Raw genomic sequence first — 14,804 nt, 5'->3', positions numbered from 1 at the left:
TAAACATTTTTACAATGAGTTTACACTGTTTCCATATTTTGTCACATTTGTTCCCTACTCATTCTTTTAGGTTGTTATGGCAAGTATTATGTCTTTCATTAAAGACGAAATAAGGTAATGAGTAATGAGTGCAGCATGAGAAACTGGAGTTGAGTTAAAGTTCAGACTGTCGACTTGCTTTCATTGTAGGTGTCTAGAAACAGTAGATTTTTTTTCCCCCTGGAATAGCTGGTTAGACACTGCCAGAAGAGAATTAGGGAGTGGGCCTGGTCGCCTCTTAAGGTTTCCCTGTGAACCTGAGTTTGAATAATTTAGTATCATTCTTTAGTTTCTATCTTATCTCTTCTTTTCTCCTATGTAATCTTAAGTAAATATGGCAATCTCTTGAGCTATTATTACCCTTAACTGATAATTTATGACACTGTCAAATAATAGTAGTTTACAGGTTTATCCAAAATTTATGGTTATGAATCAGCCTTATCTTTCCCAGCTGTTCTGTTCTCTACCTTCTGTCTTTTGGTGAATTAAGAGGTTCAGTTAAAGTAATTAACCTTGAAATTCTCTCTTCCTTGTCCCATGACAGCAGAGTGATTTCCAGTTTTATTCTTCTAATCTAAAGTAAAGGATGTACTGTAAATACCCATTACCGTTGAGTTGATTCCGACTCATATTGACCATATAGGACAGAGTAGAACTGCCCCATAGGGTTTCCAAGGAGTGGCTGGTGGGTTTGAACTGTCGGCTTTTTGGTTAGCAGTCGAGCTCTTAACCACTATGCCATCAGGGCTCCATACTGTAAATAACCTGTTGCTGTCGAATCGGTTCCAACTCATAGCGATCCTATAGGACAGAGTAGAAATGCCCCATAGGGTTTCCAAGGAGCAGCTGGTGGTTTCAAACTGCCAGCCTTTTGGCTAGCAGCCAGTCTCTTAACCACTGTGCCACCAGGGCTGCATATACTGTAAATAAATCAAAAAACCCGAACCCATTGCTTTTGAGTCAATTCCAACTCATAGTGACCCTATAGGACAGAGTAGAACCAACCCATAGGGTTTCTAAGGAGCAGCTGGTGAATTTGAACCCCCGACCTTTTGGTTAGTAGCCAAATGCAAAATCACTGTGCCACCGTATTTTATACTTATCGAATAGTGTTCATCCAAGAACCTCAAAACGCTTCACAACAATCTTACAACACACACAATGAGCAAATCAAGGGGCTTCCATTTTGTGAAGTCATTCAGTATTGTTGACCCAGTCTGAAACAGCTCACCCTTTGTGACGCTGAGCATTAATGAAGTTAGATTCAACTCAGTGGGCTGAAGAAAAGTCTCATAGTAAGATTCACAGCTCACCAGAAGAGAAGAATTAATGACCTACTCAAAGGTTCTGTTTGCAAACAAATAAAAACTGAGTGGGTGCAATTATGACCTATAACCATAAAAACCAAACCTATTGCTGTCAAGTCAATTCTGACTCATTGCAACTGTATAGGACCGTAGAACTGCCACACAGAGTTTCTAAGGAGCGGCTGGTGGATTCAAACTGCTGACCTTTTGGTTAGCAGCCTAACTCTTAACCACTAAGCCACCAGGGCTACTGGGTCATAATGACCCACTGTGAGTCATAATTCCACTCTTCTCAGTTTTTATTTCAAAGGTTCTGTTTCTAAACAATGAAATGATTCTTCTTTTTTGGTGACCCTTAAATCTTAGTATGTGACTTTTCTTCAGCCCACTGAGTTGAATCTAACTTAATTAATGCTCAGCGTCAGAAAGGATGAGCTGTTTTAGACTGGGTCAACAATACTGAATGACTTCAGAAAATGGAAGTCCCTTGATTTACGCATCGTGTGTGTTATAAGATTGTTGTGAAGCTTGAGGTTCTTGGTTGAACATTATTTGATCAGTATAAAATATTCTCATGGTGTGGTGTAAAATATTAGAAGACTTTTTTTTTATTATTTTATTTTTGTTGCTGCTAATTGAAATTCTGTTTTGCATTTTCCCTCTTTTGATCAGAATTCTTGTATAGAATCTTTGATCCAAGTGTTCAGTAATGATAGCTGGGCACCATCCAGTTTATTAGAAGAATTATTTAAAAATCACTAATGACAGCATGCAGACAGGGAAAATTTCTCCTCAAAAAGGAGAAGATAGACCTAGTTCGTTTTTAGAAGTCAGGGTAAAATTAAAATTGTGTCACTCAAAGCAGTCGACAAAACGATGCTTATCTACTGTATGGTTTTTCCGATGGGAAAATAAGTTCACAAGAGTCAGTTCTTTAGATATTATAGCAGTGTACATTGAATGAAAGTGAATATTCCTTCTTCATGATAAATGGTTATTTATGCAAGCTTACTGAAAGGACTGTAAACATGCTTGTCACAGAGTGTCAAGATCAACATTTATTAGAAACTACCCAGAGAGCAAATGGTTTGTGCTTGGCTATTAACCAAAAGGTTGGTAATTTGAAGCCATCCACCACAGCAGCACCACAGAAGAAAGTCCTTGTGATCTACTTCCATGAGATTATAGCCATTTAAAACTCTATGGAGTGCAGTTCTACTCTGAAACAAGTGGGATTGCCATGACTTGGAATTGATTCAATACAACGTTTTTTGTTTCTGTTTTTTAACCCAGAGAGCCAACCTTGCTCAACATTCAGTATCCAAAGCCCCAACAAGAAAGAAGCAACCATGAGACTTTGGGATCTGTTAGGGACCCTTTATCTTTGAATAGGGTTGTCAGATATAGCAAACAAAAATACAGAGTGCATAGCGAAATTTGAATTTCAGATAAACAACAGGTAATTTTTAGTATAAGTGTGTTCCATGCAATATTTGGGATATATTTATACTAAAAAATTATTTGTCGTTTATCTGTAGTTCAGATTTTACTGGGCATCTTGAATTTTTTTTAACTGATGTAGTTTAAATGAAGTTTACCTTTCAAGGTAGTCTCCCATGCAAAAATTTATACGTACATTGTTATGTGACCCTAATTGCTCTCCCCATACTGTGACAGCACACTCCTCCTTTCTACCCCTGATTCCCCATGTTCGTTCAACAAGCTCCTAACCCATTCTGCCTTCCCATCTCACCTCTGGACAGAAGCTGCCGGTTTAGTCTCTTTTATCTACTTGAGCTAAGAGGCACACAAGTATCACTTTATGTCCCTCACGAGTATCACTTCATGTCCCACAGTCCAGTCCAATCCCTGTCTGAAGAGTTGGCCTTGGAAAATGTTTTAGTTCTGGGCTGATAGAGAATCCAGGGGCCATGCTTTCTGGGGTTCTTCCAGTCTCAGTCAGACCATTAAGTCTGGTCTTCTTACTACAATTTGAGTTCTGCACCCCACCCTTCTCCTGCTCCATCCAGGACTCTCTGTTGTGTTCCCTGTCAGGGTGGTCATTGGTGGTAGCCGGGCACCATCTAGTTCTTCTGGTCTCAAGCTGATGAAGTCTCTGGTTTATGTGGCCCTTTTGTCTCTTGGGCTAATACTTTCGTTTTGTCTTTAGTGTTCTTCATTCTCCTTTACTCCAGGTGGTTGGGACCAATTGATGAATGTTAGATGGCCGCATGCAAGCCTTTAAGACCCCAGATGCCACTTACCAAAGTAGGATGGGCATCTTGAGTTTTATCTGGCAACCCTTCTGGGGAGATAGGGCAGATTGAATCTTTTTTTTTTTTCTCCAGCTTATCCCTTCCCTGGCTCCTCCCTGATACAGTGACCTTTTTTTTTTTCTGTCTTTTAAATATTTTATTGTGTTTTAGGTGAACGCATACAGAGCAAATTAGTTTCCCATTTAATAAATTGTACACAAGTGTTCCGTGACATTGGTTGCAACCCCCACACTGTGTCACACTTTCTCCATTTCTGCCCTGGGTTTCCCATTTCCTTTCGTCTGGGTTTCCTACCCCTTCCTGCCTTCTCATCTTAGCTTTTGAGCAAATGTTGCCCTTTTGGTCTCCTGTAATTGTTTGTTCTGTGGAGCGCGTTCTTTTCGGGTGTTATTGTTTATTTTATAGTCCTGTTTATTGCTTGGTTGGAAGGTGGTTTCCAGGAATGGCTGCAGTTCCAAGTCAGAGGGGTGTTTTAGGGCCATAGTCTCGGGTTCCTTCAGTCTCTTTCAGGCCAGTAAGTCTGGTCTTTCTTTTTATGAATTTGTTTTGTTTTACATTTTCCTCCTGGTCTGTCGAAGATCCTCTATGGTGATTCCAGTCAGAGTCGATGGTAGTGGTAGCTGAGCACTGTCTAGTTCTTCTGGTGTTGAGGTCGTTTAGGCTGTTGTGCAGTGGTATGTTAGTCCTTTGGACTAATTACTCCTTTGAGTCTGGTTTTCTTCACTTTATTCTGGACAGAAAGAGATCACTAGTTGTATCTTAGATGGCTGCTTGTAATCTTTTAAAACCCCAGGTGCTACTCACCAAAGTAGGATGTAGAACATTGTTTTTATGCACTGTGTCATGCCAATTGATGTAGATATCCCCCAAGTATATGATCCTTAGCCTTCAAGCCTGGTATCTTTGCCCCCAGAGGTATTTGGTTGTGCATAAGAAGTTTCCTTGACTGTGCCCCTTGTATGTTCTATTGTCTATATTAGTATACATGCAACATCTACAAATATGTATGTAGAGCTGTCCACACCCTAACCTGTATCTGCAGGTAGGTGCGCTTCCTTGCATCCCCCCATGCCTCTTTAGCATACCTATCTACCTGTGTATCCCTTTGTAAATTATTGTTTCTTAATACTGTTGTAGTAATTGCGTTATAGTAATTGCTGTAGTTGCCCTTTGTTCTTGTGTTCCTCTCAGTGTCTTCCTTTGCTTTTGTCATGTTGTGCTGATTTCCCACTTATTGTGTATTGCCTTTACTTTCACTGATATTACCACATGTTTTCTGTCTATTTAGTAATTTATCTTCCCTCCGCCTCTCTCCCTTCCCTGGTAACCATCAAAGAATGTTTTTTCTATGGACACGGGAAATCGGGTGGAAAGGAGAGGAGTGTGCTGTCACAGTATAGGGAAAACAATTAGGGTCATCTAACAATGTATGTATAAATTTTTGTATGAGAGACTAATTTGAATTGTAATTTCACTTAAAGTACAACAAGCCATTCAACCAGCTCCTGACCCTCTCTACCTTCTCATCTCACCTCCAGACAGGAGCTGCCCATTTAGTCTCATGTACCTACTTGAGCTAAGAAGCATACTCTTCATGAGTATCATTTTATGTCCCATAGTCCAGTCTAATCTTTGGAGAGTTGGCCTCGGGAATGGTTTTAGTTCTGGGTTGACAGAAAGTCTAGAGGCCGTGCTTTCTGGGGTTTCTTCAGTCTCAGTCATAATGCCTTCCAGATTCTTCCATGTTACGTTTCATGGCTTCGTAATTATTCTTTATTGTTGCGTAGTATTCCATTGTGTGAATGTACCATAATTTGTTTACCCATTCGTCCATTGATGGCCACCTAGGTTGTTAGCTTTGGTTTAGTCCAGTCATGCTGACTTCCCCTGTCATGTGTGCTGTCCTTCCCTTCACCTAAGATAATTCTTGTCTACTGTCTAGTTAGTGAATACCCGTCTCCCTCCCTCCCCACCCTTGTAACCATCAAAGAACGTTTTCTTCTGTGTTTAAACCGTTTCTTGAATTCTTATACTAGTGGTCTTATACAATATTTGTCCTTTTGTGACTGACTAAATTCACTCAGCATAATGCCTTCCAGATTCCTCCATGTTATGTTTCACGGATTCATTGTTGTTCTTTATCGTTGTATAGTATTCTGCTGTATGGATATTCAATAATTTATTTATCCATTCGTCTGTTGATGGGCACCTAGGTTGTTTCCATCTTTTTGCTATCGTGAACAGTGCTGCAGTGAACATGGGTGTGCATATATCTATTTGTGTGACGGCTCTTATTTCTCTAGGATATATTCCAAGGAGCGGGATTGCTGGATCATATGGTATTTCTAGTTTTTTAAGGAAGCACCAAATCGATTTCCAAAGTGGTTGTTCCATTTTACATTCCCACCAACAGTGTGTAAGTGTTCCAGTCTCTCCACAACCTCTCCAGCATTTATTATTTTGTGTTTTTTGGATTAATGCTAGCCTTGTTGGGGTGAGATGGTATCTAATTGTAGTTTTGATTTTCATTTCTCTAATGGCTAATGATTGTGAGCATTTCTCCATGTGTCTGTTGGCCACCTGAATGTCTTCTTTGACCAAGTGCCTGTTCATGTCCTTGGCCCATTTTTTGTCTTTTTGTCGTTGAAGTTTTGCAGTATCTTGTAGGTTTTAGAGATTAGATGCTGATCAGATTCGTTGTAGCCAAAAATTTTTTCTCAGTCTGTAGGTTGTCTTTTGGCTCTTTTGGTGAAGTCTTTTGATGAGCATAAGTGTTTTGATCTTTAGGAGCTCCCATTTATCTAGTTTCTCTTCTGGTGTTTGCGCACTGTTATTTATGGTTTGTATTCTGTTTATGCCATGTGTTAGGGCTCCTAGCATTGTCCCTATTTTTTCTTCCATGATCTTTATTGTTGTAGATTTTATATTTAGGTCTTTGATCCATTTTGAGTTACTTTTTGTGCATGGTGTGAGGTATGGGTCTTGTTTCAGTTTTTTGCAGGTGGGTATCCAATTACGCCAGCACCATTTGTTAAAAGAGACTGTCTTTTCCCCAGTTAATGGACTTTGGGCCTTTGTCAAATATCAGCTGCTCATAGGTGGATGAATTTATGTCCAGATTTTCAATTCTGTTCCATTGGTATATGTATCTGTTGTTGTACCAGTAGCAGGCTGTCTGACTACTGTGGTGGTGTAATAGGTTCTAAAACCAGGTAGTGTGAGACCTCCCACTTCTGTTCTTCTTCTTGAGTAATGCTTTATTTATTCGGGGCCTCTTCTCTTTCCATATGAAGTTGGTGATTTGTTTCTCAATCTCATCAAAAATGCTGGTGGAGTTTGGATAGGGATTGCATTGTGTCTGTCGATTGCTTTGGGTAGAATTGACATTTTCCAATGTTGCGTCTTCCTATCCATGAGCAAGGTATGTTTTTCCACTTATGCAGGTCTCTGTTGGTTTCTTGCAGTAGCGTTTTGTAGTTTTCATTGTATAGGTCTTTTATGTCTCTGGTTAGATTTATTCCTAAGTATTTTATCTTCTTGGGGGTATTGTAAATGGTATTAATTTGGTAATTTCCTCTTCGAAATTCTTTGTTGGTGTAGAGGAATCCAAGTGATTTTTCTGTGTTTATCTTGTATCCTGATACTTTGCTGTAATCTTTTATTAGTTCCCGTAGTTTTCTTGTGGATTCTTTGGGGTTTTCTTTGTATAAGATCAAATCATCTGCAGATGGAGATACTTTGACTTCTTCCCTACCTATTTGGATGCCCTTTATTTCTTTTTCCAGCCCAATTGCTCTAGCTAGGACCGCCAGCACAATGTTGAATAAGAGTGGTGATAAAGGACATCCTCGTCTGGTTCCCATTCTCAAGGGGAAAGCTTTCAAACTCTCTCCATTTAGGATGATGTTGGCTGTTGGCTTTGTATAAATACCCTTGATTATGTTGAGGAATTTCTCTTCTGTTCCTGTGTTGCTGAGAGTTTTTATCATGAATGGGTGTTGGACTTTGTCAAATGCCTTTTCTTCATCAATTGATAAGATCATGTGGTTCTTGTCTTTTATTTTACTAATTTGATAGATTACATTGATTGTTTTTCTAATGTCGAACCATCCCTGCATACCTGGTATAAATCCCACTTGATCATGGTGGATTATTTTTTTGATATGTTGCTGAATTCTGTTGGCTAGAATTTTGTTGAGGATTTTTACGTCAGTGTTCATGAAGGATATTGGTCTGTAATTTTCTTTTCTTGTGATGTCTTTACCTGGTTCTGATATCAGGGTTATGCTGGCTTCATAGAATGAGTTTGGGAGTATTCCGTCCTTTTCTATGTTCTGACATACCTTTAGGAGTAGTGGTGTTAACTGTTCTGAAAGTTGGTAGAATTCTCCAGTGAAACTGTCTGGGCCAGGGTTCTTTTTTGTTGGGAGTTTTTAAGTTACGGTTTCAATCTCTTCTTTTGTTATAGGTTTAGTTAGTTGTTCTACCTCCGTTTGTGTTCGTTTAAGTAGGTAGTGAGTTTCTAGAAATTTGTCCATTTCCTCTAGGTTTTCAGATTTGTTAGAGTACAGTTTTTCATAGTATTCTGTTATGATTCTTTTAATTTCAGTTGAGTGTTGTGATATCACCCTTCACATTTCTTATACAGGTTATTTGCTTCCACTTCTGTTTATCTTTTGTCAATTTGGCCAGTGGTTTATCGATTTCGTTGATGTTTTCAAAGAAACAGCTTTTGGTCCTGTTAACTCTTTTGATTGTTTTTCTGCTCTCTATTTCATTTAATTCTGCTCTAATTCTTATTATTTCCTTTCTTCTGGCACTTTTTTTTGTGTTTTAATAATAGTGGTTGTATACGTTATTTGTCATTTTGTGATTGGCTTATTTCATTTGGTATAATGTCCTCCAAATTCATCCATGTTGTGAAATGTTTCACAGATTCATCGTTGTTCTTTATCGTTGTGTCGTATTCCATTGTGTGTATGTTTCCATCTTTCTGCTATTGTGAATAATGCTACAGTGAACATGGGTGTACGTATGTCTGTTCGTGTCACGTTTCTTATTTCTCTAGGGTATACACCTAGGAGTGGGATTGCTTGATCATATGGTATTTCTGTTTTTAGCTTTTTAAGGACGCAGCATAAAAAAAGCACCACGCTTTTTTTTTTTTTTTTTTAAAAGGAAAAGGCATCATTTTCCATAGTGGTTGTTCCATTTTACATCCCTGCCAGCTGTGTATAGGAGTTCCACGCTCCCCGCAACCTCGCCAGCATTTGTTGTTTTCTGTTTTTTTAATTAATGCCATCAATGTTGGGGGTGAGATGGTATCTCATGGTAATTTTAATTTATATCTCTCTAATGGCTAATGATCACGAGCATTTCTTCATGTGTTTGTTAGCTGCCTGAATGTCTTCTTTGGAGAAGTGTCTGTTCATGTCCTTTGCTCATTTTTCAATTGGATTGTTTGTCTTTTTGTTGCTGAAGATTAAATCTTGATAACTGGGCTTCATCAGACCCTCAAGTTTCTGTAAGGACCATGGTCAGGATGTTGATCTTGCTGGCAACATCTGTAATTGGAGGACAGAAGGAGGAAGGACTTGAGCAAGCTGAAGGCTTGCAAGAGAAACATTTTGGACCTTCCTCCCTCCCTCCTTGTCCCCTGGCCAGTATTTTGTCTCTTTAGGCAGTGTTCACATTTTCAATATTTAGATGCAACTTGTTATTAATCTGAAATCCTAGTGGAGTCTGTGTAAATTATTACAGTTTATCTTTTGGAAATTTGTTGTTGTTGATGGGCACCCATTTCAGCTAGCATGTTTCATTATTTTCTGTGAAACATGCCAGGAGTGTTCCAGAGGAGATTAATCTTTGATGTTACTTAGCCTTTGATCTATAAGCATCTGCTTTGCAACTACCTAACACCATTCCTAACTCTCCTTCTATCTGCTTGCAAGCAAATTAAATGGTAGTAAAGATCTTTTCTTGAATTGTTCATTACCACCATCTTAAAAAGTATAAATTTAGGACAATAATGAAAATCATGGTGTCTGTGTTTTGAATTGTTATTTTCTCATTTATCATCCTTATATAGTACATGTACTTGTTTTTTAACTTGAGGTCTTATACTTTTTTTTTTTCATTTGAATCACATAATAATAGAAAAATAGATTTTCCTATCTCTCAATCTACCCCCTGCATGTTACTCCTCTAAGGAAAACCAATAGTATTAAACCTATTTCATACATGCGAGACTCTAGAAACAGTGAAGATAAAGTCTCTTAGAAAACTCATTTGTACACATTTAGATATATTGATATATAAACTACTGTTCTGAATTGTTTGGAATTATTTTTCCAACATCTAACAACATACTTTGGGATTTATTTCAGCCTTGTTCAACCAAAGTGTTTTAACATTAATAACATTTAGTTGTCAGTAAACACAAGATCTGTTTGTGTGCTATCATAATAGAAAATTAAAGGAGATAACCTAGAAATGATCTTTGTAATATTCTTCAGAAAAAGCACCTTTTGTTAAAACCATATTGTTTTATTAAAACATTATGGTTCTATAAGTATTTTATTTGATGCCTATCCTTTCGGTAGTACTGCTTCTGCTGTGCTACTTTATTTTTGTGAGTATTTACATGTAGGATCTTGCTTATGGTAGGACAGAAGTACCACCACTTTTCCACCAAGCTTCTACCTATCCTTCAAGGCCCAGCTCAGATTCTGCTTCTTTGTGGAATCCACTCTAGGCCAGGGGTCCATAACCCATTTTGTGCCCTGGTTGTTTTTTTGGCTGGCACAAAATACTATTTTAAAAACAGAAAATAAAATACATAGTATTACAAAGGAAACCAGTCCCATTGAGATACAGTAGTCAAAATTTTTTTTAAATTATGGCATTGTAATATATATGTTTCTTTATTAAGTAACATTAAAAAATAAGATCTACCTACAGGTCTAGTAATGACTAAATTTTGGAGTAGTGTGAAAATAAATTATTTTTTTGATCTGTAACAGATCTGTAATAGCTGTAAAGTGATATGAAAGTATTTGTGATTTCTGTATATTACAAAGTACTGTGGTGTGTGGACTGTATTTATAATTGAAGGAATATTGAATTTTGGTTAGAGGCTAGTGATAATAGTGATTTTACCCCCATCCATTTCAGTTAGCTCTTGCTACCTGATTAACCACCACAAAACTTGGTGGCTTAACACAACCGTTTTCTTGCTCATGATTCTGTGTGTCAGGCATTTGGCAGGGCTTAGTGGAGACAGGTTGTCTCTGCTCCCATTGGTGTTGGCTTCATGATCCAAGATGACCTTGGATGACGTTATACTGGTTGTTGGCTGGGGGACCTTAGGTCTCCTCTAAATGGGGTCAGTCTTTCTCTCTCTTTCTCTCCATGACCTTTTATCATAGTCTAGCCAAAGCTAGACTGTGAAATTCCCTGAAATGAGTACGTCATCACTATGATATAAGGAATGCTGAAATTCAATGACCCTAAAGACCTGTTTTGAATCTGTGGCAAAGCCTGAGAAAATGTTCATTACATATTGCAAGATAATTAATATTTTAATAAATCCTGATAGAGATTATTATTAAAAGTTGCTGTAAAACAATATAAATTATGGTATAATTGTCTATATTTCTGTAGAATTCTTCCCATGTGCTCTCTTTTAGCCCCGTATTAAGCTTTTAAAACTATTAGTTTAGATTCAAGTCATCATTAAAACGAAAAGATTTTGTACATAGTCCTGTCACCCACAGTGTTTCCATTTCTTTGTGTCCTTATGCAGTCTTTGTCCATATGTAGATATGGTTCCTATGTAGTTGTATCATGTGTAATTTGTGTTCCATTTTTTAAAAATTTAACATTATTTTGTAAGTAATTTTATAAGTATTGTTCCTAGAATTTTTAAATGACTGTAATCATATTCCTTATCTGTCTGTTTTACTTAATGGTTCTTATCCAGCTGGGCATTGTTTCTAGAGTTCTTCAATTACAAATAATGCTATTATATGAAATGTTGGTAAATATAATTTGTTCTTATTTTTAAATTGTTGCCTTCTGGTAAATCTCCTAAGAGTATGATTATAGAGTTATAGAGAAACTCAACTTTGCAATCTTTATGATTTTTGATTTTTCTTTTTTTGCCAGTTACATTTTGTTATTTTAATCGTTAGTGAGTTATGTATTCCATATTTCTTATCTGTTTATCCATTGGGATTTTATATGCTTGCAGAAGTTCATAACACTTTATGATCAATCATATTGATTATAAATTTTCCTTTAGTATATCATTTTCCCTTTTATGCTGATTTTGTTGATTTTTTCCAGCATACAGAAATTTGTGAAAACCTTCAGACTGTTGGATTTATGTGTTGGTGATTTCTTAGAGGAAAATATTTTCTTCTAAGTACCATTCCTTTCCTTTTCCAGGCACGCAACAGGGGGATCCTTTATCCGTCCCAACAAGGTAAATTTCGGAGTAGACTTTCTTACTGCAGTTAAAAACCGCTATGTGTTAGAAGATGGACCAGAGGAAGACAGAAAAGAGCAAATTATAATTGGAAATAAACTTGTAGAAACTGTTGGTTTTGACTCTATTATAAAACAGCAAAGGTATGTGGAGATGATAACTTTTACCATTTCATCAAGGTTCAGAATTTAAATTCACATGACCATTTGTCAGATGCTGATTTACCCCCAGACTGGTTTATCCTTTCTGCACAGTGAATTGAAATCTGAGGAACCCAGGGATAAGTATTCAAGGAAATTAAAATCCTTATTTTTGTACGGGGTTGGTGGAGTTTTCATGATTGGAATTGAAATGTTGATTTGCTTATTATAAATATTTGCACTAAACTGTCTGGTCATGAGAAGCCCTGGTGGTGCAGTGAAGTCTGGTGGTGCAGTGGTTGAGTTCAGCTGCTAATATTTTGAATCTACCAGCCACTTCTTAGAAACCCTACGGGGCAGTTCTACTCTGTCCTATAGGATAGCTGAGTCAGAATTGACTCGACGGCAATGGGTTTGGTTTGGTTTGGGTGGTGTAGTCTTTAGGCACTGGGCTGCTAACCGAAACGTCAGAGGTTCAAACCCAACAGCCACTCTGTGGGAGAAAAGACTGGCAATGTGCTACTCTAAAGTTTTTTTGTTTTTTTTTTTAAATATTTTATTGTGGTTTAGGTGAAAGTTTACACAGCAAATTAGGTTCCCATTTACCAAATTTTATACAAATTATTCCTTGACATTGGTTAGTTTTCACAATGTGTCACTCTTCTCGCTATTTCCATTCTGTTTGTTCTGTTTCCATTGGTCTAGCTTCCCTTCCTCTCCTTGCCTTCTCATCTTTGCTTTTGGGTAAATCTTCCCTTCCTCTCCTTGCCTTCTCATCTTTGCTTTTGGGTAAATGTTGACAGTTTGGTCTCATATGGTTGATTATTTATCCTGTAAAGATTTGTAGCCTGGGACAGTTCTACTCTGTCCTATAAGGTTGCTATGAGTTGGAATTGACTCAAAGGTACCTAACAACAGCAACATAATGATTAGTAAGTATCTAAGGCTGATATTTTGGTCCTCATATATTTCATTGTGACATTTCCAGTTGGTTGATAAGTCAGGAACGGAAACAGAAGTCTTTATGGTTACCTATGCTGTGTATAATGCACGTACCATCTAGTAGTGAGCAGTTCCCATCACTGGCTGTGCGCATCTTCATCACCTGGGGAGCTTGTGAAACATACAGCATCTTAAGTCCTATCCCAAACCTACCAAATCAGAATTTTGGGGCCTGGGCTCCAGAAGTTTGTTTTTAAGTACCCCAAATTATTATGTAGCAGTCTGAGGGACGTTTTAAAACTGCAATGCTAGAACATTCTCTTTTCTCTGAAACTCCCTGTACATTGTCATTCTCTGCAAAAAGGCTTACTAATTCAGATGAACTGTCTGAATCAAAGAAAGTAGAAGCTAATATTTACACAAAAATAGTCACAATTACACAAGTACTTTCTAAGTCATGAAGGTTTATACTGCGATTTGACCTGGATGAGGCATCCTAGTAGTGACCCCTGGTGGCCACTGTGGAGAACAGATTTGCAGACACACTTGGCCATAGGCATACCAAGTTTTTATTTTCAGTCTGTAAAAGAAAAGAATTAAACTATGATTCTGCTCAAAGTAATTTTCTTTTGTTATTAAGATTTAAAATAATGTAAAATTTAAAATACAGATGGTGGCAATGAAACAGAGTTTTACTTCTTTATTCTCAAAGTCAAAGAATAAATTCTTTTCTCGGCACCTTGCTTTTTTAGCATAGATGGCCAGCATTAAAAAAAGTCTCAGAGGAGTCAGGATTTTTTTTCAAAAAGCAGCAGGTTGACTATGTTTTAATTACAAAACAATATACATTCACGTAGAGAATTTAGAAAATACAGAATGATACATTAAAAGAACAAAATGAACATCAAAACTAATGGTACCCCCAAGAGATAGCTATCATTAATGGTTTGCTGGTTATCCTCCCAATTTACTTGGATTTCAAGAACCATATGCTTTATAGCCTTAGAGTTCTTTGCTTTATTTTTGCCATCTAAAATGCAAATTTTAAAATACCTTTTACCCAAAAAGGTACGTTTTTTCTTATTGGTTGATCTGTTTCAGAGAGTCCTGTGGGCTCTGTGAATATTAACAAATTGCCAACAGAAAAACACCTGTTTTCTCTCCTAGTTTATGAACAACTATATAACTCATGAATTTTCCTGGTGAATGACTCTACCTTTTTTTAAAAAAATAATTATTGTATTTTTGGTGAAGGTTTACACAGCAGTTTGTGTTCACATTCAACAGTTTCTACACAGGTCGTTCAGTGACATTGGTTGCATTCTTCACAATGTATGAGTGTTGTCATTATTTCCATTCTGGTTGTTCCGTTTCCATTAATGTAGTTTCCCTGCCCGCCTTACATTCTCATCTTTGTGTTAAAGTAATGGTTGACCGTTTGGTCTTCTATAGATGATTTTTTAAAGGAGCACAGTACTTAGGGGTGATATTCTTTTTTTTTTTTTTTTGAGCCAGTTTGTTATTTAGGTACCAGGTTAGTTTCTGTTCAAGGTTTGAAGAGTATCTCAAGGCAATAGTCTCGGGGAGTCCTCCAGTCCCAACGAGTCCTGTA

At 37.3% G+C, this 14,804-nt stretch overlaps 1 protein-coding gene across 9 annotated transcripts in view; it reads left to right on the top strand.

The window, feature by feature from the left end:
• The window catches only part of TBCE (tubulin folding cofactor E), a 68,430-nt gene that overhangs the window by 26,645 nt on the left and 26,981 nt on the right, over positions 1-14,804 (top strand). For all 9 annotated transcript variants that reach the window (XR_002823474.1, XR_002823475.1, XM_023728004.1 and 6 more), the window contains one exon: positions 12,071-12,253. Coding sequence is in view for 7 of the 9 variants with exons in the window: in XM_023728004.1 (XP_023583772.1) it covers positions 12,071-12,253 (183 nt within the window). In the remaining 2 variants the exon portion in view is untranslated. The remainder of the gene's footprint in view (positions 1-12,070; positions 12,254-14,804) is intronic.

The sequence above is a fragment of the Trichechus manatus genome, unplaced genomic scaffold, assembly GCF_000243295.1.
Source record: "Trichechus manatus latirostris isolate Lorelei unplaced genomic scaffold, TriManLat1.0 scaffold00021, whole genome shotgun sequence".
Lineage (NCBI taxonomy): Eukaryota > Metazoa > Chordata > Mammalia > Sirenia > Trichechidae > Trichechus > Trichechus manatus.
Note: the sequence above shows the minus strand (reverse complement) of the source record. Positions and strands in the feature narration are given on the sequence as shown.